The 22242-nt window shown below is 39.1% G+C and overlaps 1 protein-coding gene across 2 annotated transcripts in view; it reads left to right on the top strand.

The window, feature by feature from the left end:
- The first annotated feature begins 2245 nt into the window (after positions 1–2245).
- MCCC2 (methylcrotonyl-CoA carboxylase subunit 2) overlaps positions 2246–22242 on the top strand; it is a 65300-nt gene continuing 45303 nt past the window's right edge. Inside the window, exons 1-7 of one of the 2 annotated variants that reach the window (XM_067568449.1) lie at positions 2246–2511; positions 8503–8569; positions 12137–12221; positions 12478–12579; positions 13387–13514; positions 16234–16346; positions 20324–20437. In XM_067568449.1, the coding sequence (XP_067424550.1) occupies positions 2392–2511; positions 8503–8569; positions 12137–12221; positions 12478–12579; positions 13387–13514; positions 16234–16346; positions 20324–20437 (729 nt within the window). In that variant the 5' untranslated portion in view covers positions 2246–2391. Of the gene's footprint in view, positions 2512–3942; positions 3981–8502; positions 8570–12136; positions 12222–12477; positions 12580–13386; positions 13515–16233; positions 16347–20323; positions 20438–22242 lie in introns of those variants that run through there. The other variant, XM_067568450.1, reaches the window with a different exon arrangement.

The raw sequence follows: 22242 nt of genomic DNA on the forward strand, positions 1-22242 counted from the left end.
CCAGGAGTGGATGTTCAAACAAAAAAGCAGTGTAAAAGACACCCCAGGCTAGAGAATTAAGGAGATACAGCTGTTCAGTGGTTCACATTATACCATGGGTAATGTCACAACCTCCTGCATAAACTTTTAGCTCAGTAGTTAGACAATGTACTTGGCAGGTGACTGGTTCAAGTCTCCTTTTCACCTGATGAGAAGGGATTAGAACAGGGAGTTGCTACCTCTTAAGGTAAGTGCTCTAACTATTCTGATGTGCAGCTCCTCCAATCTCTCCTGTTTAAGCTGTTCTGCTGTGGATACTTAATCATTGGGCCAGAGAGAGGGAGGGAGCAACCACAAGCATTAGACTAACACAATAGCCTGGGCGTTAGAGCATTTCTTTAGGATGTGGGAGATCCAGAATCTAATCCTCCTGTTCCAAACACATACTTTGAAGTCTAATGTGGGGAGTCCTAAGGCCAATGGTTAGGCCACTCACCTATCACGGGGCAGATCCCTATTCAAATCCCTTCTTTTCATCAAGTGAATGGGGGGACTTGGATCTGACGGATCTTCCACATCTCAAATGAGTACCCTAGCCACTGGGCTAAAAGCTATGAGGGAAGTGGTCCTGCTTTTCCTCCTGCAGTTTTGTGAACTCATTTCAGGGGTCTGATCTGATACAGGACCTCAGAGCATGCCTATGTGCTCAGGCCCCATATGCATGTTAGGTATTCAGATGCTTGTACATAAGAATGGCCATACTAAGTCAGACCAATGGTCCATCTAGCCCAGTATTCTGTCTTTTGACAGTGGACAATGCCAGGTGTTTCAGAGGGAATGACTAGAACAGGTAGTAATCAAATAATTCATCCCATCAGCCATTCCCAGCCTCTGGCAAATAGCAATCCCTGCCTATCCTGGCTAATAGCCATTAATTGACCTATCCTCCAAGAATTTATACAGGGTTTTTTTTGAGCCCCGTTCGTGTTGGCCATCACAACATCCTCTGGCAAGGCGTTCCACAGGTTGACATTGCGTTGTGTGAAGAAATATTTTTTTGTTAATTTTAAACCTGCTGCATATTACTTTAACTGGGTGACCCTTAATTCTTGTGTCATGAGGAGTGCCTGGTTTGTGAACTGTTCTGGGTCTTAGGAGAGAGAGGGGCATCGTAATGCTTAAAGCAGTGTCTCTCAACCTTCCCGGACTACTGTAGCCCTTTCAGGAATCTGATTTGTCTTGTGTACCCCAAGATTCACCTCATTTAAAATCTACTTGCTTACAAAATCAAACATAAAACTACAAAAGTGTCACAGTACACTACTGAAAAAATTGCTTAGTTTCTCATTTTTACTGTATAATTAAAAATAAATCAATTGGAATATATTGTACTTACAGTTCTGTGCTGAGTATATAAAGCAGTGTAAACAAGTCATTTGTCTGTATGAAATTTTAGTTTGTACTGACTTCACATGCTTTTTATGTAGCCTGTTGTAAAAGTAGGCATATATCTAGATGAGTTGATGTACCCCCTGGAAGCCCTCTGCGTACTCCCAAGGGTATGCATATCTCTGATTGAGAACTATTGGTGAAATAACTATTAGAGGGAGGTAGCAGTGCGCATGCCTACAGTCAGGAACATAAGCACTAGAGAATTTTTTTACTGCAAAACTTAGGTGCTGAGTGAGTTGAGGTACCTGCAGGCTTCAGTGGGTGTTTTTTAGCCTCCAATGCGATTCACAGCAGGGATGTTGGCACCTACTTATTTTGAATCTAGACCTTAGTGTCTTGTCCATACTGAGAGTCAGAGGGCAGCTAGTTTCTGAGGTGGATGGGGGGTAAAAATATCTGGTGCTCTTAGCTGCAGGGTTGGAGCATGGCTTCTCAGCTGCTGCTGCTACAGATAGTCTGTCACTTTCAGTAAGGGTGGGTAAAGGGAAGTTAGGCCAGTTTCTCAGTCTAACCTACAGACGGGTCAGAACAACATTAGTAACTGGCAGAAAATGGATTTAGGCTCAGTCACCACACAGCCCTCTGGCCTTTACCCCTGCCTGAGGGGCTGGCTGGTCCCTAAGGCGCTCACGTTGCCTGGCTGTAACTAGGGGCGCAATTCTGGCCAGCCCACGGCACCTTTCCTTTTCCAGTGTGCTGGCTCGCGGCGGGGCCCGCTGCACCCGGCCTGCTGCTGCGTCCACCCCACCGTCCTGCGGGGCTCCTTCCAGTCTGTTCCTGCCGATGTCGCGGCAGCCGAGCGGCTCCGTCCCCAGCTGCAGGGTTCAGGAGCGGGCGCCTCTAGGCCGCAGCTCGGCGGCCCCGCGATCTCTCCATTGGCTGCAGCGGGGGGTGTGACGGGACAGCCGCTCCCCAGCCCGGCGGGCGGACAGACTCCCGGAGCTTTTGTTCCGCGCCGCGATGCTGGCGGGCCTGAAGTGGCGGCTCAGCCGCCCGGCTGCGGCTCTGGTCCGCGCGTACTACGGGGACAGGGTGGCCGCGGTGGGGTCGCCGCCTGACGCCAACTCCCCGCTCTACCAGGTAGGCCGGGCCGGAGCAGCGACGCCGAGCGCAGCGGTTTGGCTGGGCCCCGCTCCTGCTTCCATTGAAAGCGGTGGGGACAGGGTCCGGGTCCGGCCCTGTTTCACGACTCGGTGCCTGTAACCCAAGGCCCTGTCGCCTAGCGCCTCCCCGGCGGGGCCGGGGCCTTCCTGGCATTGTGGTTGTTGTTGAAGGGCTGGGGGCTGCGGCGGCCACACACATGATGATAGTCCTGCCCCACGCAGCCTGAGGGGAACCCAGCGCACAAGGAAAATCCAGAAGAGGGAAAAACGTGGAAGATCTTTTCCTCTGTCCTTTTCCCCACAATCATACACTTCAGGTTAATATTTATTGAATTTGGGGTTACTGCCCGCCATATGCCAGGCGCTTCTCAGACTTTCAGGAGCAGGTAGCCACTGCTCGAAGCAGCTCCCAATCTAAGCGCACACATTAAATGTCCTTTCTCCCATAACTCCCTCTCTTCTGCAATAAACGGCCAGTTTCTGATCTCTGTGTAAAGTCTGAGTAAGTGGGCAGAGAAAGACAGTTCTTTTGAAACTTTCTTGATCAATAGCTTTGCTAATGAAACAGAGGTGGAGAGTTAGGTGTGCCATAGAAAGTGTTGACTGATGTATTGAAAACTGGATGCAATTCCGTGCTTGGAAATTAAATGTGAGTTGAGAGAGCGAGTAATGTTTTTACTAAGTCAGTACCTTCAGAAAACCAGGAGGAAATCTGTAAAAGTATCTTTAGTTTTGAAAGGATGAGAAGTTTGGGTTGATGCAAATTGGTTAACCTGCAGGTCATTTTAAAAGGGCATCATTGCTCACTTCATCACATTGCAAACAAAGCTGTGTACTGGTAAACTTGGATTACTTAAAATTGTACTCGTTAGGATCCAATTTACTTTTCACTAATTAAACTGTTTGTGTACATGATTTTTTTTCTGGCTTGGCCACTGAAAATCAATCACATTCACTTTTTGATTCTTAGTGCTGCAGTATGTGGGTTGCAAGCCCTGCAGCAGAATATGCTTTTATTTTAAAATGTTTCCACTGGAATTAAAAAAAACAAAAAAAACCAAACCCAAAACTCAACCAACCAATCAAAAACACTTTATGGAAACATTTCCATTAATCTTAGGTTTTATTTTGCAAAATGTAAATTTGGGAACAAAACTGAGCTGACTGTGACACTTTAGTAAGTATATATGATAAACCAAGAGAGTCAGAAATATTGTAAGTGTTCAAAAGTTACTTTTTACTTTAGTCAGCTAAACTGGCATTAGATATGTGTGTGTGTGTGCCCTCAGAATCCAAACTAAAAATGAGGCCTGACTCTTTTTTTAAAACAAACTTTTCACTTTTTTCAAATGTTTACGTATTTTGGCAGCAGTTTCCTATGGGACATCAAGACAGGCCAGGTACGTCCAGCTATACTGGACAACCACATTTACTTGGATACATCTGGTACGTCATTCAAGCAGTAAGGTGGCAAACCGTGTTAACATTTATATAGAAGTAATTATTACTTATAGAGCACGATAAGTGTATGTGATGTTTTAACAAACACAAAAAAGCCAAGGTCCCTGCCATGAGGCACTTACAGTCTGAAACAAATGTATTACATGGGATAACAGTGCAAACACAAGAAGGCATAAGGTAAATGATGAAGGTCACACTTCCCTTAGCTAATATTTGTCCTTATGGCTGTAAATTCAGCAAGACAGTTTACATTTAGAAAGCCAAGCTATCTTACAAACCAGAGGAGTACATTTAAAAAAAGAGAGAAAGACAGTTTAAATTCTGGAAAATAAAGCAAAATCTCTATAGCCGTTTTGCAAACATGGCTTCCAATAGAGGTCAACAGGAGGTTTCAACCATGCAGCAATTGCAGGATTAGTTTGTAATTTTTGCCACCTCAGATTTGCATTGCTGTATCTAGAAATCGTCATTAACAACAGATGTGGCTAGTAGTCATTGGATAAAGTAGACAGTTTTCTTTTAGAGAAGAACACATGGCAACTTATTTGTCCTTTTAGCATTATGTAACAAAAGTTCAGAAATATGTGGGAGAAATAATAATGTATATTGCTAAGAGCAACCTTTTATTTTTTAAATTTGTATTATTATTTTGCTCAAAGCGTAGTATTGTTGCTGCTTGGTAGGGTTGAATGATTTACAGTTCTAGTTAAGAGAGCTGGGATTAAAAGTGGAGATGTTCAAGTCTCAAATTCACTAAGTAGTTCCACTTGGTATGATATATTTATCTGTGGCCTCAAAAAGCCTTCTACCACTGGCAAGTGGAAGGGATGGGAAGAGTCGCTGAATGGTCTAATACTACAAAGACTTAAGCATTCATGTGTTTTTATGGATGAGAGTAGTCTCAACTGAATTTAATAATTCATATGAATAAGATTAGTTACATGCTTAAGCCTTTGCATGTTCATGTTCTAAGTTATCAATTTATGCAGCATTTAGAGGGACATGATCAACTCAAAATCTAGTTAATTTTAAAAATGAGTTTAGTTTCAGCTACTGTATCTGTTCTCCACTCCTGCCAATTTTTGTGATTTTTTTCAATCACTTTTAAAAAAAAAAGTTTTTATCTATTTCCCCAGTACCGTATGAAAGAGACTCACACGGGGTGACTGACTTAATAAAGGAGAAACAATTAAACTCGAATATAGATAGCATGCAGGCAAATGATCCACATAAGAAAACAGAAAGAATAAAGAAAATATTTTCCCTTATTCACAGTTGCACTGATTTTGGGTGTTGTAACTATTGTAGGCTTAAAAATGAGAGAGATGTGTGATGGTTATTTTATAAGCTTTTAAAAGTTCGGGAAAGTTCCAGAATAGTGGAGGAAAGCTAATGTGCCAATATTTAAAAAAGGTAAACGGGATGATCTGGGTAATTATAGGCCTGTCAATCTGACTTTGATCCTGGGCAGGATAATGTTGTCTGATGTGGGACTCAGTTAATAAAGAATTAAAGGAGGGTAATATAATTAATGCCAGTCAGCATAGATTTATGAAATATAGATCCTGTCAAACTAACTTGATATCTTTTTAAAAGGAGATTACAAATTGGGGCATTTGACATGTTACTTCATGACATTTTGATTAAAAAAATAAAATGATATAAAATTCACATGGCACCCATTACATGTATTAAAAATGGCTAACTGATATGTCTCAAAATGTAATTGTAAACGAGGAATCATCATCATCATTATTGAATGGATGTGTTTCTAGTGGGGTCCTGCAGGGATTGGTTCTTGGCCCTACGCTGTTCAACATTTTTATTGATAACCTGGAAGAAAACATAAAGTCATCACTAATAAAGTTTGCAGATGTCACAAAAATTGGGGAAGTGGTAAATAATGAAAAGGACGGTTCACTGATACAGAGTGATCCAAATTGCTTGATAAACTGGGTGCAAGAAAACAATATGTGTTTTAACATGACTAAATGTGAACAAAAAAGGTAGGCCATACTTACAGGGTGGAGGACTCTAATCTGAGAAGCAGTGGCTCTGAAAAAGATTTGGGGATCTTGGTGGATAATCAGTTGAATATCAGCTCCCAGTGCACTGTGGCTAAAAAGAGTAATGCAGTTTTTGGATGCATAAACAGGAATCTCAAGTAGGAGTAGAGAAGTTATTTTACCTCGGTATATGGCCTTGGTGCTACCACTGCTGGAATATGGTGTCCAGTCCTGGTGTCCACAATTGAAGAAAGACGTTGATAAATTGGAGAGAGTTCAGAGAAGAACCACAAGAATGATTAAAGGATAGGAAAACATGCTTTATGGTAAATAAACTCAAGGAGATCAATGTATTTAGTTTAACAGAGAGACGGTTAAGGGGTGTCTTGATTATTGTCTATTAGTACCTACATGGGGAACAAATGTTTAATAAGTACTCTTCAGTCTAGTAAAGAAAGGCATAACATGATCTAGTGGCTGGACGTTGAAGCCCGACAAATTCAGAGTGGAAAGAAGATGCAAATTTTTAACAGTGAGAGTAAATAACCTTTGGAGCAGCTTACTAAGAATCGGGTGGACTGTCTATCACTGACAATTTTTACATCAAGATTGTGTTTTTCTAAAATATATGCTCTACGAATTATTTTGGTGAAGTTCTGTGTCCTGTGTTATACAGGAGGTCAGATTAGGTGATCACAATTGTCTCTTCTGGCCTTGGAGTCTATGAAAAAAGTAAAAGCTAATCCATAAGGTTACAAAGAGAATCTTTTGGATGTGAACTGAATGCAGTTTTGTCTGCCTTAGTCTGCTGACAGCTCTTGTGCAGCTGCTGCAGCAGAGCTGTGAAATTAACAAGACTGGTCAGTTTCACTCTTCTGACCCTGTGGACAGATATAAAACTAGCAATAATCAACTGCAATGTGTACTTGCTATTTAGGAAAGTGATGAACTGTAGCTCTAGGTACTGGAGCTATTTGCAAAGTGAGGGGATTAAAATAATAATAAAAAGGCTAAAAGAGGAATAAAGCATTAGGAGACCACCTCCCCCTCACTAGCCTGGAAAGTGGGCGGAGATATATAGGGTTGCAGAGATGGCTTGTATTCACAGCAGCCAGGTGTCTATAGAGTGGTTGCAAAGAGAGAGAGTTTCTTCCAGCAGTTGAGGGCAGAGGATTCAAATTTATCAGATGCTCATTAGCCAAAGGATGATATGTGATTTGTAAAAGACGGCACATGTAAGCAGGACAGCACTCGGCTAAGAATATCTGAACTCCTTTCCAGGAGTTGGTAAAATTCTAAAGCCCTGTATTAAGACCATATGTTCTCACTTTTCAGTAAAGATATTTTAAAATGGATTTTTCACCTTCCAGTAATAATGCAAGTGATGATCTTTTGCGACAGTGTGACATAGTATCAAATTAGAATGACTTAAATGAAAATTGTCTTAGTGTTTATTTCTTTCTGAATGTGCGTACTTCATCTCTTTCTTTCCTCTTCCCCTCTACCCTTATGCCCTTTCTGTGACTAAGGGAGTGAGTCAGGGTATTGTGTTGACCTGAAAAGGTCTTATTGTTGTGAGACTGATTAGATATTTGGGGGAAATAACCTTATTTGGCAATTCTACATTTTCAGAAATAAACAGAGTGGTTCTCTTGATTTTAAAGCAGAGTTCTATATTTTTTAACTGGGTAACAATAAGATAACTCAATATGAAAGAGTGCCAATGGTTACTATACCCTGTTGTCTTTTTGTAATTATATATATTTTAAAAAGAGTGACTCTTAATAGAGTCCTTAAAAAGCCAGATTAGAACATTAATTACTGAGGTATGCCAAGGTACAGACTGCTGCACTAATTCCTTTTGTGCAGTGACTGTGTAAGCAAACGGCAGCAATTATGAGCTCATTAATGGGTTACTCACATCCAAAAACATTAGAATCTGTTTTATTAAAAGAAGGGATGTTGGCTAGGACACAAGGATATTTTTATTCTTTCTTTGATAAACATCTTGGTGTCTTTAGCTTCTACCTAAACAATCAACTGGAATAAGTATAGAGAATCTGAGGTTTAACTTCTCCTTAGGTTGGGACTTGAACCAATGAGAAGAGGAGTACTAGTATTTGAATAAAATTCTTCTGATGTATATTATAATGATTAGTTAAAAACAAAACTTAAAACCCCCCCAAACTCCCTCTCCACTTCCCCTGCAACAGCCCACTTTTATGGATAAGCTGATTTCTGATTGACTTAAATATGAAACAAGTCTTCTGAGAACCTAACTCCATTGGAGCTCTTGTGAGGCTTGTTTCCAAAGCATTTTGAGATGCTTGGATAAAATGGAATATAGTGGAAATAGTGATGTTAGTGAAAAAAAAATTGAAATTTTTGAATAGGAACAAACAATGTGATATCACCAGTAACTAACAAATTTTCTTGTGACATGATTCTCTACTATTAGTGTTGATGAAAGTTGAAATGTTCAATTTTTTCTCCCCACCTAGGAAAACTATGAGCGAATGAAAGCACTAGTAACTCAACTCCAAGAACTAGCAGAAAAAATCAGATTAGGTAAGTTCTGTGTATGTAATTTTAGAACATTATTTAAAGTAGCACTGAATTTATTTTTTAAAGATTTTTTTTCTTAACTGATCTCAATTTTTAAGAGAGAGCTGGACAGATATATGAGTGTGTTGTATGATAGGGTTTCTTGTGTTGGTAGGGGGCAGGACTCACTTATGTTCCTAAAAGATCATGCTTCAGGGCTTCAGCCAGCCACCTGCAGGGGTCAAGAAGGGATGCCTTTCCCCCCTTCCCCATTACCCAAGAAGAAAGTATTTTGGAAGGGTTTTTTGGTCTGCTTCCTCTGAAGCATCAGAGATGGCTACGGTTTGGAGATGGGATCCTGGATGGGGTGGGCCAGTGACCTGATGTGGGACTGAGCATTCTCTCTCTCTTGGCTATTTGGTTCTTTCTTACATGCTCAGGGCCTAACTGATCACCATATGTGGGATCAGGAAGGCATTTTCCCCCAGGTCAGATTGTCAATGGCCTGTGTTTTTTCATCTTTCTCTGCTGCATGTGGGTGGGGGTCACTTGCCAGGATCATTTAGGTATATCTCATTTAATCATTTCCCTGCAATTGCATTGGTGCACTTCAGTCCCTTCTCTGGGGATTTAACAGTCTAGTGTTCTGTGGGCTATAATAGTTTGGTCTAATTTCAGTTTTTGGGTTTAGTGTGTGGGGGCTAGATGATGTTGGTGCCCTGTGATATACAGGAGGTCAGACTAGATGATGTGCTGGTCCCTTAAACTCTGTGACTCTGCTCATTGATCAGTTGTACATCAACCAGGTGTAAAGTGTTTACTCAGGTAGAATGTACTAATTGGGTTCCAGGAGACACATTGAAATGTAAGGCAATTCTTATTTGAATCTGCTATCTTCCATTAGTTGGAAACTTTAAAGGGATAATGTTAGGTCTAATTTGGTTCAAAATCTAGGTTTTGTAATAATAATAAAGCTTAACAAAAATCTCAGATTAGTTGTTTCCATGACATTTAAAAAAAATTACAATGGAGTTTTTACATGCCCCGTGTTTGCCATTCAAATATCATAGCAGTGTGTTAGTGCATAAGGGCCTGAAAATGACTAGAAACAGACTCTAAGTGAAGCAGATTTAATGAGACTGCAGCTTGATTTCATTGTTCAAGATGAGAGAGGCAAAAAGTAAACAAACTGAATAAATAGTGCAAAGTTGATTGTTAAAATGAAATAATTTTAAATATCTAAGATCTTAGGAACAGCTAAGTGTGCTGTTTTAATGAATTTAATGATAGTATTCCTTTAAACAAATAAGATTGTTAAGAAGAGACTTTTACTGATATGTTTTTCACTTCACCTGTTTTCCCTTTTTCATTCCAGTCCGTTGCTATGCTTTTTGTCTTTACAACCAGTCAGCTAGGCAAGTGCACTTCTTTTCAAGTTGTCAATTAGTGTATCAAGCCTAGTCTACACCTAAACATTAGATTGACCTAGATACATTGCTCAAGACTTAGATACATTTTGCGCCCTGTGAGACATAGTTAAGTCATCCCAACCCCAGGGTAGACCCAGCGAAGTCCATGGAAGAATTTTTCCATTGATTTAGCTACTGCCTCTAAGATAGGTGGATTAACTACATAGAAAGAAAAAACATTTCCGTCAATATAAGAAGCATCTACAGCAAGGGTTGGCAAACTACGGTCCGTCTGAGCTTTTCATCAGGCCCTCCAGCTCAACCAGTGGTCCACAAGCTCCATTCAGATGGTCTGCGGAAAGGTTACAGAACAAGCTGTGTGGCGTGGCAGCGGCCGCTCCCCTTCCCAGTCCCCCATCTCTCCCCCCTCCCCCCGCCCCTCTCCCACCATGTGGGCCCAGCGGTGCCCTGGTCTGAGTGCAGCGGCTGTGCACCCCTCCTGGCCTCGCCCCTTCCCCCACCCTTCTTCCGCCACATGGGCCTAGCGGCGCCCTGATTGGAGCCGCTCCTGGAGTGTTAATGGCCCGCCACACAATTTCTATACCCATATGTGGCCCTCAGGACAAAAAGTTTGCCCACCCCTCGTCTACAGTACAGTGCTATAGCCATAGCTGTGCAGCTGCAGTGTAGACATACATTCAGTTTGCACAGATGATCTTCGAGGAACTTAGCCATGCCTTGTACTATAGGAAAACTACAAACAGGGATTAATCTTCATGATTGTAAAATCCAAATGAACTAATTCCAACTAAGTGAAGAATATAAAATTTAAAATACTGCAAGAGGGGTGCACAACTAAGCAGTGACAAGGCTGGATCTCCAGCTTTAGCTCTGCCCCTTTGTTCATCTGCATTATGGTAGTTTATTTATTAATATACTGTTTCTCAAATCAGACAATACAATTTCTTCTACAACTTTGGAAGAGAACGGAGTTAAGGTTTCATGTTTAATTTTATCTTTATTATTTGCTTGCATGATTGGGCTCCAAACTGTCTTCTGAGAGGTGCCTTGTTTCCCATTCAATTCAATGGATGTGAAGAATGCTTACCACCTCAGGGCTAATAGGATAGTGCTAGTTTTTTTTTCTGTGAATCTTCCTATGCTTTTCCGTCAGATGGGGACAGGAGAAAAGCAAAGTATTGCACAGTCACTCTTTTTCTTGCTCACTTAAATTATTCCTGAGCATTAGTTTACACTTCAGACTGTGGAATTCTCTGAAGCTGTGAAGTCTAGTGTAATCAAAAGGCATATAGGAATATAAGAATGATTAGGTCGTTGTCTGGCATAGTTCTAAAGGGTAAGTGTCCCCTCTTTCACCCTATCAGGAGGGATGGCTCTCACTGAATTAGCCTTGACTGACATCTGTGGGATTAGTTTTTGAGGAAATATAAATTGGTATGTGCCACTGCTACTAAGAGGGTGAGAGATGTCAGCTGGCAACAAGTGTTTGAATGATGTTAAACACCAAGGAATGAGGTATACTTTAAGGTAGTCCAAAGTGATATAACTGGAAGTTATGAAGGAAGAGGAGTAAAAGAAAACGTAGACCGAGTGTTAAATGCTGTACATCCCAACTGTGAGGTCTTCTACACTCTAGAATACTCTCCCAAGGAAGTGGTAAGAGTCCCATCGTTTGGGCAATTTAAAACTGAACTCAGCAAAGCAATTTAGAATGTATTGTAGGGAAATGAACACGACCCAATAGGTCCTGTCCATCTCTCATTGCTAATGATCCCTGAAAAGTAAGTTGTTGAGTGCAGGCTGCTCTGTTTACTGTCACACAATGTCATGACAATGACAACCCCAGACAGCAGCAGATAGGCTCTGTTAGCTGAGAATGTATTTGCTAACACACTTTGTTAGTAAAGAATCAAGTTGCTAACAAACTTTGTTAGTAAAGAAGGAAGAAAAGGTAACTCTAGAATATATGTGACAAAGAATTATCTGCATCATCATCTTAAATCAGTTATCTAAAATGTAAGCTCTATTAAATATATTATCTTGTTAAGGTCTGTATTTTTGTAATTGAGAATTCAGATCTGTTTTCATTCTAAATTAAATGTTAAAGGTGATTTATTCATTTTTGTGTACAGTAGATCTAATGAATGACCTTGTGTCACAGGGGGTGGAGAAAAGGCACGGAAGCTTCATACATCAAGAGGAAAGCTGTTACCCAGAGAGAGAATTGACAGACTCATAGATCCAGGGTGGGTAATTTCTCTTTGGCTATAAAACATCAAATAGTCTTTTGTATTGTGTAAGCTAACAGAACTGTCCCTTTTTTGAAGTTTCCTAAATAAAGTATTGATTGAGAAATCTTGACATATCTATTTTTTGGAAGATGCATTTCAAGAACACATTTTAAAACCATGAGCTTTATAAGTGGGAATCAAAAGAAAATAACATGTAATGTCAGGTTGCTTCCTGTTAATAATCCTATCAAAATGTTTGTCATTTTTTTAGGTCTCCGTTCTTGGAGTTCTCCCAGTTTGCGGGCTACCAGTTGTATGGTAATGAAGAGGTACCGGCAGGAGGCATTATCACAGGCATTGGACGGGTGTCAGGGTAAGAAATTGGCAGTGATCTACACATTATGTATATTTTGAGAGAGAGAGAGAGAGGATGTTTTTGTAGGGCTCCTAGTTCCAGTTCTGGGAGCCACCTGGCACTTTATTTCCAATTTTAAGTTGAAGGCTTTCTGACTCTTGTGATCCAGCAGATTACTAAAATGGCTATTTGCTTATTTAGTTTTATCTTCAGAGAAGAATTCTTCTGTCAATTTAGTGCTGTCTACACAGGGATTTAGGTTGGTTTAACAACGCTGCTCAGAGATGTGGACAACAGAACAATTGCTACATGAACAACAATTGAAATTATAAAGCTGTTCTTTTAGTTGTAACTGTAGAGAAGTTTGGGGAACTGCTTTATATTGACATTGGACTGTCACACTAGGTGTGCCCTTCTTCAGAATATGAATGCTGTCAATAAAGAACACACAAATAGGGATTTTAAAGAGGGACATGCACATTGCAGCAGATTTGGGGAGAGTAAGAAAACGTTTAACAACAAATTGTTTCCTTTTCTGTTAAATTCCTGTACAACTGTGCTCAGTAAAATGGGTGCAGCTTTCTTTAAAATTAGGGATTTCAGATGCTTCTTCATTAATAGTGTTTTTTCTAAAAACTTGAAGCAAATATCACACGCAGCCTTGACAGGGAGGTATCTAACAATGGAACTGTTTTACAGTGATAAACATTAAATGCGTCTGCAGTGGGTTGTGCTGATGGAAACTGTTGCAGATATAATGGTTACAGTGATAAAGTAGGTGAGTTGGGAAATATGTTTGGTTCTCATAAATTTTCTGCTTTTCAGAGTGGAGTGCTTGATTGTTGCTAATGATGCAACTGTAAAAGGTGGTACCTACTATCCAGTCACGGTGAAGAAACATTTACGTGCTCAAGAAATTGCAATGCAAAATCATCTACCTTGTCTATATTTGGGTGAGTCTCAATACAAAAATATTAAATGGTTCTTGTTAAATGAAGGTCAGGGATTCTAGCTAGAAGACTACATTTTTAAATGGACACCGTCAACACTATATCTCAACTTTAGCGAGGCTTTTGGTACTGTTTCAAATGACCTTCTCATAAACAAAATAGAGACATATAGCCTAGATGAACCTACCATAAGGTGGGTGCACAACTGATTGGAAAATTGTACTCCGAGAGTAGTTATCAGTGATTCTCAATCAAACTGGAAGGGCATATTGAGTGGAGTCCCTCAGGGATCTGTCCTGGGTCTGATTCTGTTCATTATCTTCATAAATGATTTGGATAATGGCATAGAGAGTGCACTTATAAATGTGGACAATACCAGGCTGGGAGGTATTGCGAGCCCTTTGGAGGACAGGATTAGAATTCAAAATGATCTTGATAAACTGGAGAAATGGACTGAAATAAATAGGATGAAATTCAATAAGGACAAATGCAAAGTACAACACTTAGGAAGGTACAATCAGTTGCACAAATATAAAATGGGAGTACTGCAGAAAAGGATTGGGGGTTATAGTGGATCACAAACTAAATATGAATCAACAATGTAATACGGTTGCAAAGAAGTGAACATCATTCTGGGATATATTAGAAGGAGTGTTTTAAGCAAGACACAAGAAGTGATTCTTCCACTCTATCCAGTACTGATAAGGCCTCAGTTGGAGTATTGTATCCAGTTTGGGAAAGATGTGGACAAATTGGAGAAAATCCAGAGGAAAGTAACAAAAATGAATAAAGATCTAGAAAACATGACATATGAGAAAATATTGAAACACTTGGGTTTGTATAGTATTTTGGATGGGAGTATTTCAATGCTGAAGAATTTATATTAAAAATATACTGCCTATACCACAACAAGCACATTTAGCACACGCATTTGCTTATTTAATAAAATAATATATAAGCATGCTAACTTTAACATGAAAGATTAATTTACTCAATCATTGACTTTTTAAAACTGATTAAAAAAACATGGAGTAAAACACTGACATTTTTATTTTACTATATTCCATCTCAAATTGTAGAAAGCTATTAACAGAAACTCTAGATGAAGTTTTTGGAGCTTTTATTCTTTTTTAGATGGGAGTATTTCAGTAACTATAAGTAACTTTCTAAGAGAACATTTCAACAGAAATAATAAAACAACAGAATTACTTCAGTTCCTGTCCTTTACATATAACTTGCATTACTGTTGATGTGTGCACACAACTTTTCCCTACGGGGCTATTTTGCTTTGTTTTATTACACGGGTAGTAAAGTGAAAGAACCCATTCCTTTGGGTCTTTAGTTTACTTTATTACCTTTATAAAAGGAATAAACAGATAAGCATATCATCAAAAAGCATTGTGTGTGTGCATGTGTCTGAAATCCCAAACAGTTGGTTTGTCAAATTTGGGGGTATATCAGACTTAGAAATGTAGCACTGGAAGGAGCCTCGATAGGTCATCTGTTCCAGTCCTCTACACTGAGGCAGGACTAAGTATTATCTAGACCATTCCTGACAGGTGTTTGTATAACCTGTTCTTAAAAACAGAGATTCCACAACATTGCTAGGTAATTTGTTTCAGTGCTTAACTACCCTTACAGTTAGAAGTTTTTGCTAATGTCCAATCTAAATCTCCCTTGCAGTAATTTAAGCCCATTACTACTTGTCCTGTCTTCAGTGATTAAGGAGAGCAATTTGTCACCTCTTTATAACAACCTTTTATGTACTTGAAGACTTATGTAATATCCCTCCTCACTCTTCTCTTCATCTAAAGTTTCTGTTAATTGCTTTCTACAATTTGAGATGGAATATACTAAAAGAAAAATGTTGATGTGTTTTACTCCATGTTTGTTTAATCACTCAAAAAAAAGTCAGTGGTTGACTAAATTCATTTTTTAATTTTAAAGTTAGCATGCTTATACGTTATTTTATTAAATAAGCAAATGTGTGTACTAAATGTTCTTGCTGTGGTATTAGCAGTATATTTTTAATATAAATTCTTCAGTTTAACTTCTTAACAAACAATATTTGGCTTGTGAACTTTTGCTATTAGAATGAATGGGTTGCCAATGAGCAATTCTATGTGAGCCTATATTTTGAAACCAAAGGTATGCTTTTCTTTGATATTATTGCGTTATTAGCAAAGCATTACGCTCTTGTTACCACTCCTGAAGTGAAGGATTAAGGGTGCCTTCCTTAGAATATCTTTCTTTATACATTGATTTAATTAAGTGTAGTTTTAATTTCTACAGCTGTAATGAGTGATATTAGATCGTACTGTATATATTTAGGAAGGAAATAAGTTTGTCCCAGGACACAGAAAATTTAATTTTTCAATTTCCTGTTTTAAGGCTTATAAGGGAATGTCTTTTAAAACAAACAAGTGCTTGTCAGATGATTTTCCAAAAGGTTTGTACAGTCAGGTGTAATTGCATTTTTAAATGTAGCTACTATTGGTTTAAAATGTTTGGGATGCATCACAGCTGCTCATGTGTGGTCATCAGTTTTCCTTTTGCAAGTGGAGTAACCTGGTCTATTGTTCATGATTAGTACGTTGAGTATAAATTTTTGTAAGCATGAAACATTTCAAGTAATTTTTAAATAATATGAAATAATATCTCTGTTTAAAATTGTGGAGAGGTAGATTTACATGCAATTTATTTTTCATTCCATTTGACTTAGTTGACTCAGGAGGAGCAAACTTACCCCGCCAAGCAGAAGTATTTCCGGATCGAGATCACTTCGGTCGCATTTTTTATAATCAAGCAGTCATGTCCTCACAAAGAATTCCACAGGTAACTTGCGTAAAGCAAAAATTGCTAGCTATGCTGCAGACCTGCTTCTTCTACCTGGGTTTAAGGCTCATCTCAGAACCTCAAGTTTTTGGCAGCTTAGAGTTTTGCTGACCTGATGCTCAGTCTGGGGATTTAGAGACATTAAATGCCACGACTGTTCACAGAATGGCATTACAGTTTACAAACAGGCTGTCTTTCTTCTAAGCCCCAAGGTTAGTGATGTGACTTAGCTGCTACTGGAGTGAGAGAAAAGAGAAATTGTCAGCTAGGAATGAAGGGGTGAAAGAGAGCTTTAGGATATCATTGCAACAGTTGATTATTCTGAACCATTGCCTGAGAGGTGAGGACCCCGTGCATGATGGTGAGTAGAGACACATACTTAGCTAAATGGGGTAGGCGTGTGTGTGTATACCATTTTTGCACTGCTGTTGACATAGGTCATTTGCTAATGCATTAGTGATGCATAGAATTACCGTTAGTCATGATGTCCTGATTTAAAAGTGTTTTGTGGATTTTCTTCATGTTTTAGATACTGGTAACATGAGCACTTAATTCTCTGTATTCATTGCTGCTCTGTAGATACTAGATACCGTAGATATCTAGGAGGGAAGGAGGATTAACAAATTTGATGGAATAGCTCATCTGATTAGAAAAACTGTACACGTGGAAATGGCAATTGGAATCTTGGGCATATTAGAGGAGTACAGGAAATAAATTAAAGCTGATTGCAGGAAAGAAGTTACTTTTGGTCAAAATATATTTATTCCTCTGTTTAATATGGCAACAGTGATAGTTTTCTGAAAATGTTTATAATGGGAAAGTGGAAAATGTTTTTTCTGCAGCTCTTATTACTTTTTAAGGCTTATTTTAGATTCCCTATCAAGATCTCTTTGCTTGCCTTGAAAGTTTTTACTTCTTATCCTTTATCTAATTTCCAAGGGCTGCTATTTGCATTTTGAAAATCTGTTAACACGTAACAGTGACTTGGATTATCTTCCTGGTCTGACAAGACGTTTTACTAGACTTGTATTGAGAAAATATGTTGCTAGATTAGTTTTTTCTATCCACGTTAATCGTTTTGTCATGGGAGCTCACTGTTCTTGGCTTGATGTCCATTGTTGGCAGTGTCAATGCTAAGAAGTTGTGTTCTGCAGAAAATCAGATTGTTACTGCAACTGGAGTTAAATCTAATTTGGTGACACCAGAAAAGAATCTTATTCTGCTTGACTAGGTATCTCTCTTTGACTGAAATGACTCCAGAGTGGGTGCCAGCCTTGATTTTACTCAGTTACTAATAAAGCTAGAAGTTATTTTTGAACATATTTTTTCATTGTGAATTCTACTTTTAGTGGCCATGTTTTTTTCATGTAGACAAAAAATAGCTGTGAAACAACGTACTTTAAAATTTCTTAACAAAGAACCATAGCCAGCTAAACTTGTAGCTCTCTTGCTCAACTAACTGCAGTTAAAACTGTTTCTCTTGGACAAAAAAGAACATCCTCAAAAATAACTTTTTAGTTCATATATTGCCTTCACTTTCTTTAGCTCTGGTGCTATCCTTGTCACTGGAGTCATGTTTGACTGCACACTCTTCTCTTTCTAGATTCATAGATTTTTTTAAGACTAGAAGGGACTAATATGATCATCTGATTTGGCCTCCTGCATAACACAAACCATATCATTTCACTGAATAGTTACTGCATCTAGCCCATACCTTTTTTATTGCGCAAAAGCATATTTTTTAGAAATACAGACATCCTGTCTTGATGTATAGCTCTGCAGTGATGAAAAATCCACCACGTATCTAGGTAAGCTGTTCCAATGGCTAATTATCCTCACAGTTTGAAAAAAAAAAAAAGGCATCTTATTTCTAGTCTTTGTTTAACTTCAGCTTTCAGCCATTGGATCTTGTTATGCCTTTGATTGCTAGGTTAGGAGAGCCCTATACCATTAGAAATATTCTCTGTATGTAGATCAATGATCAATTCACTCTTAACCTTCTCTTTTGTTAAGCTAAATAACTTGAGCTTCTTTATAGCCTCTCACAAAGCCACCACTTTCTTTGTATGCTGCTAGTTTGGCTGTTGCCACCTGTCCACGTATGTTGTGATGGACTAGTGTGTGCCTGTCTGTGACTATATCAATTTGCAAATTCCAGTTTGGTTTGTGAACACCATTGTGATTGTAAATTGTACTGATATTTAAAACTTCACTAGTTTGCCTTTTAGACCCTGTCTACACTTACCTCTGAGATTCGGCGGCAGTCGACAGGACTTGCGTAGCTCCCGTCGACTTCTCTGCTTCTCTTCTGCGCGCCGTCTTCACTGCACTGCATTGCAGCGCTACGCCACTTGTGAAGGTGGTCTTAGTACGTTGATTTCTGGATCGACTGAATGGGTCTTCACTGACTGCTCAGTCGATCCAGAGAAATTGATCTGATGGCAGCGACTTTGCTGCCATCAGTGTAGCCGTAGCCTTAACCTCTATTTTGTATTGGGATATCCAGAAATGTTAGCCGAGATTGCGTGTGCTGCTGGCAGGGGACTAACAAGGAAGAACAGTCAAGACTCATTAACCTCTATGGTCTTCCATTCAAATGAAAACAACAATGATAGATTAGAACAATGAGCTGGCTGCAGAGCAGGGGAACCAGTTTTCCTAGTCTGGACTACAGATGGGCTGTAATCAAACAATGAATTACCTGACAAGGGATTTAAAGATGCTTGTGGGGTGTGTGTGTGACAGTCATCTGACAAAGGGGACTGGAACTTTTATAAAAGGATAAGTTCTGCTTTTAGCAGGGGCTCTTTCTCACCAATCAGAGCAAGAAGGCAAGACTGGGAAGGAAGAGCAGGGTCCTTGGAGCCTGAAGGGGCTGACCAAGACTCAAAGGGCTCCTGGAGTGGTGAGGACACTAGAGAGAGAGTTTATTTTTCCATAGGTATGTATCTCTGTCTGCAAGTAAAATGTGATTGGGTTAGAAATTCTATTGCAAAGTCCGCGTGTCCCTTGTATCAACTGTCGCATAGTCTCTGAAGGGTGAAATGGTAATCCAGAGGGTCCAGAATATCTGTGGAACTCTGGAGAGCATACAGCTGTTACTGGGTATATTTTGAAGTCCAGAGCTTGAGACAATGACTGGACTCTGGACTCTGGACTGGACTCTGGCTAGACCTAACTATCTTAAGAGCACATGGGATCTAGTGGTTAAATCCAAACAGAGTAACCTGATGAGTGTCCACCAAGGGGAGCTCAGTCAGGGTTGTAACATGTGTTACCTCTTAATCTTTGCTGGAATCTGCATCTGTGACATCATCTTTGCTTGACTATTGCAACTCCCAATTTCATGATCTTCCCCACATCTCAGGTTGCCAGAATGTGCAAAATGCTGCTTCCCGTCTTCTCGTAAATACCAAGAAGTCTGACCGTAGCCCTCTTCCTCACACATCCTTCTGGGCTCCCATTTTGTTTCAGGTTCCAGATGACGGTTGTCATTCTTCTAAAACTCTCCAAGAATTCAAAACAACCTACTTCACAGTAATTATTTATCTAAGATCTCCTCTTTACTCCCTCTGCTAAATTACCATGAAAATGTCTTGCTGTCAGTCTTCAGACACTGAGATCTAGGGACTTTTTGCTTGTATATCTCAGCTGATCTCAGCTGTTGACTTCAGTGGAGCTGTGCTGATTTACAGCAGCTAAGGCTCTGGCTCTCTATGTTTAAATGATGAAGAAGCCCTCTGATGCTAGGACTATGCGGGCCATAAACGTACCTAGAGAGATTCCATGCAGTTTCCAAAGAAATGCTGAAAAATCAGAAAAAGGTCCTGTCTGCTCTGCATGGACATTAATGATTCTATGTCATTTCTTGTGAACCTTTGCCAAAATCTATACAGTAGAGATTAGTGAACCATGTGCCTTTGAATTTCAAAGAGTTTGGACTGATTTGTTAATGTATGTTGCTATTTTTCCTTCAGATAGCAGTGGTAATGGGATCCTGTACAGCAGGGGGAGCATATGTACCTGCGATGGCTGATGAAAGTATAATAGTTGGCAAGCAGGGAACAATTTTCTTGGGAGGGCCTCCATTGGTAAGTAGACACATCTTTTTAGCAACATATTTTAAAATAATTTCTGCATTTGCATGTCTGAAAATTGCACAACTGTACAAGTAACTCAGCCTTTTCCTATGACCTGTTTTGCTCCAAAGAAATTAGCCACTTTTAATTGTTAAGGTTAGTTTTAACTTTTTAAAATCTTAAATCAAACCTTTTTTTTCTCATACTTGTCTGCAGTAACAGTATAACACAACAAGTGTATAAATGAGATCATGTTAAGCTTTTCATAAGAGAGAAATGAACTATGCTGGCAAAAGCAGTTTTTTGCCAATGTAACTGCATTTACTCTAGAGCTTAAACTGGCGTAACTATGTTGGTTAAATAAAACAAAAAATAAATAATAAAGTAGTCACACTCCTAACTGACACAGTTTTCCTAGTATAAATTTTAAGCATAGACCAGACCTCAGACAGGCAGATCTATTTTAAATTAACTACAGGATGCAATTTAGAAAAGAAGTTAAGATATGGTGTTTGCTGAATGTTAACTATTAAAAAATCAATAGGATACGATTAATTAAATAAGGAATTAGGTGGACTCCCCACATAATAAGAGGCATTGGAAGTAGCTGACATGCTAAAAACAGTAGATAAAATCCTGGCCCTGTTGAAGTCAGTGGAGTTTTGCTCCTGAACTAAGGGGCAGAACTAAGGGCTGGTCTACTTGGGGAAGTTGAGCAGAATAGCTATTCTGGAATAGCTCCTCATGAAGATGCTGTACTCCGGAATAACAGTCACTTCATTCTGGAATAATTTGCGGACTCACGAAGCACACTAATGATTCTGAAATAGTTTATTTCATGATAAACTACATTGTTAAACACCTCGCTGTGATGCAGCACTTTGCTGCACTGCTAGATGGTGGAGTGTGTTGGGAATAATCTGAGGGGCTTCATTTGCTTAAAATTAGTAGAAAATGCTTGCCCCTGAATATATATAAATGGGAAAATCAGCTATTGCTGATTGCATCATACTATCCAATTCCTAGGGTGACAGAGATGGAGGACTCTGGTGAGGGAGTTTGCATCAGCCAGTTAGGTCACAGGAAACATATAGTAATGTCATTGCTAAGTATAGTTAGATGGAAACAAGATTTTTTTAATGAAAAGTTTTCACCAATCCACTGGGCATGATTCCATAACTTTCCTCCTCCCAACCCAAAATTAGAGCTATTGATCATTTTTTCACATTCAGTGCCATTCTGTGTTTATTTGTTTGGCATTGTTCTTATTTCCACTGTCATCCCTGGCATTTGAAGCCCTTCCCTTCGTGTTCATTTTATGCTGTCCCATTAGATACTTCAGAATTTTGTAAATTTACTTGACTCCATATATGGGTAAGTTTATAACTCCTGTGTAATTTAAAAATAAGCATATACAGTTATTGAAATGTATTTTTGTGTGAACGTGATAGTTGCTGAACACTAATTATTCTTTCCAAACCTGTATTGTAGAGCAAAAATGTAGCTAAAGTGTGTGTGCAGGGAGTGGGAAGAATGAAGCACAAAATCATGTTATTGTTCAGCTTGAGAAAGTATTTTGTATGTTTTTATTTCAATGGAGATTTTTGAGTTTGAAGAAAAGAACAAAGTAATCAGTATAAACAAATGTAATAATCAATAGCAAGCCCTGAATGATGAAACTGTGCTATTTAGTGCTAATTGATTTGTTGTTCATTTCCTTTTAGACTTTCTCAGGCACTAATTATGTCATTTTAAATGCATTAACGCAGTCTTTTTTCCTTTTTGTATCTTGTATTAATCCTGTTCACCGGAATGAT

This window comes from Emydura macquarii, unplaced genomic scaffold (genome assembly GCF_026122565.2).
Source record: "Emydura macquarii macquarii isolate MOO-44397 ecotype Brisbane River unplaced genomic scaffold, CSIRO-AGI_Emac_v2 contig_2897, whole genome shotgun sequence".
Taxonomy (NCBI): Eukaryota; Metazoa; Chordata; order Testudines; family Chelidae; genus Emydura; species Emydura macquarii.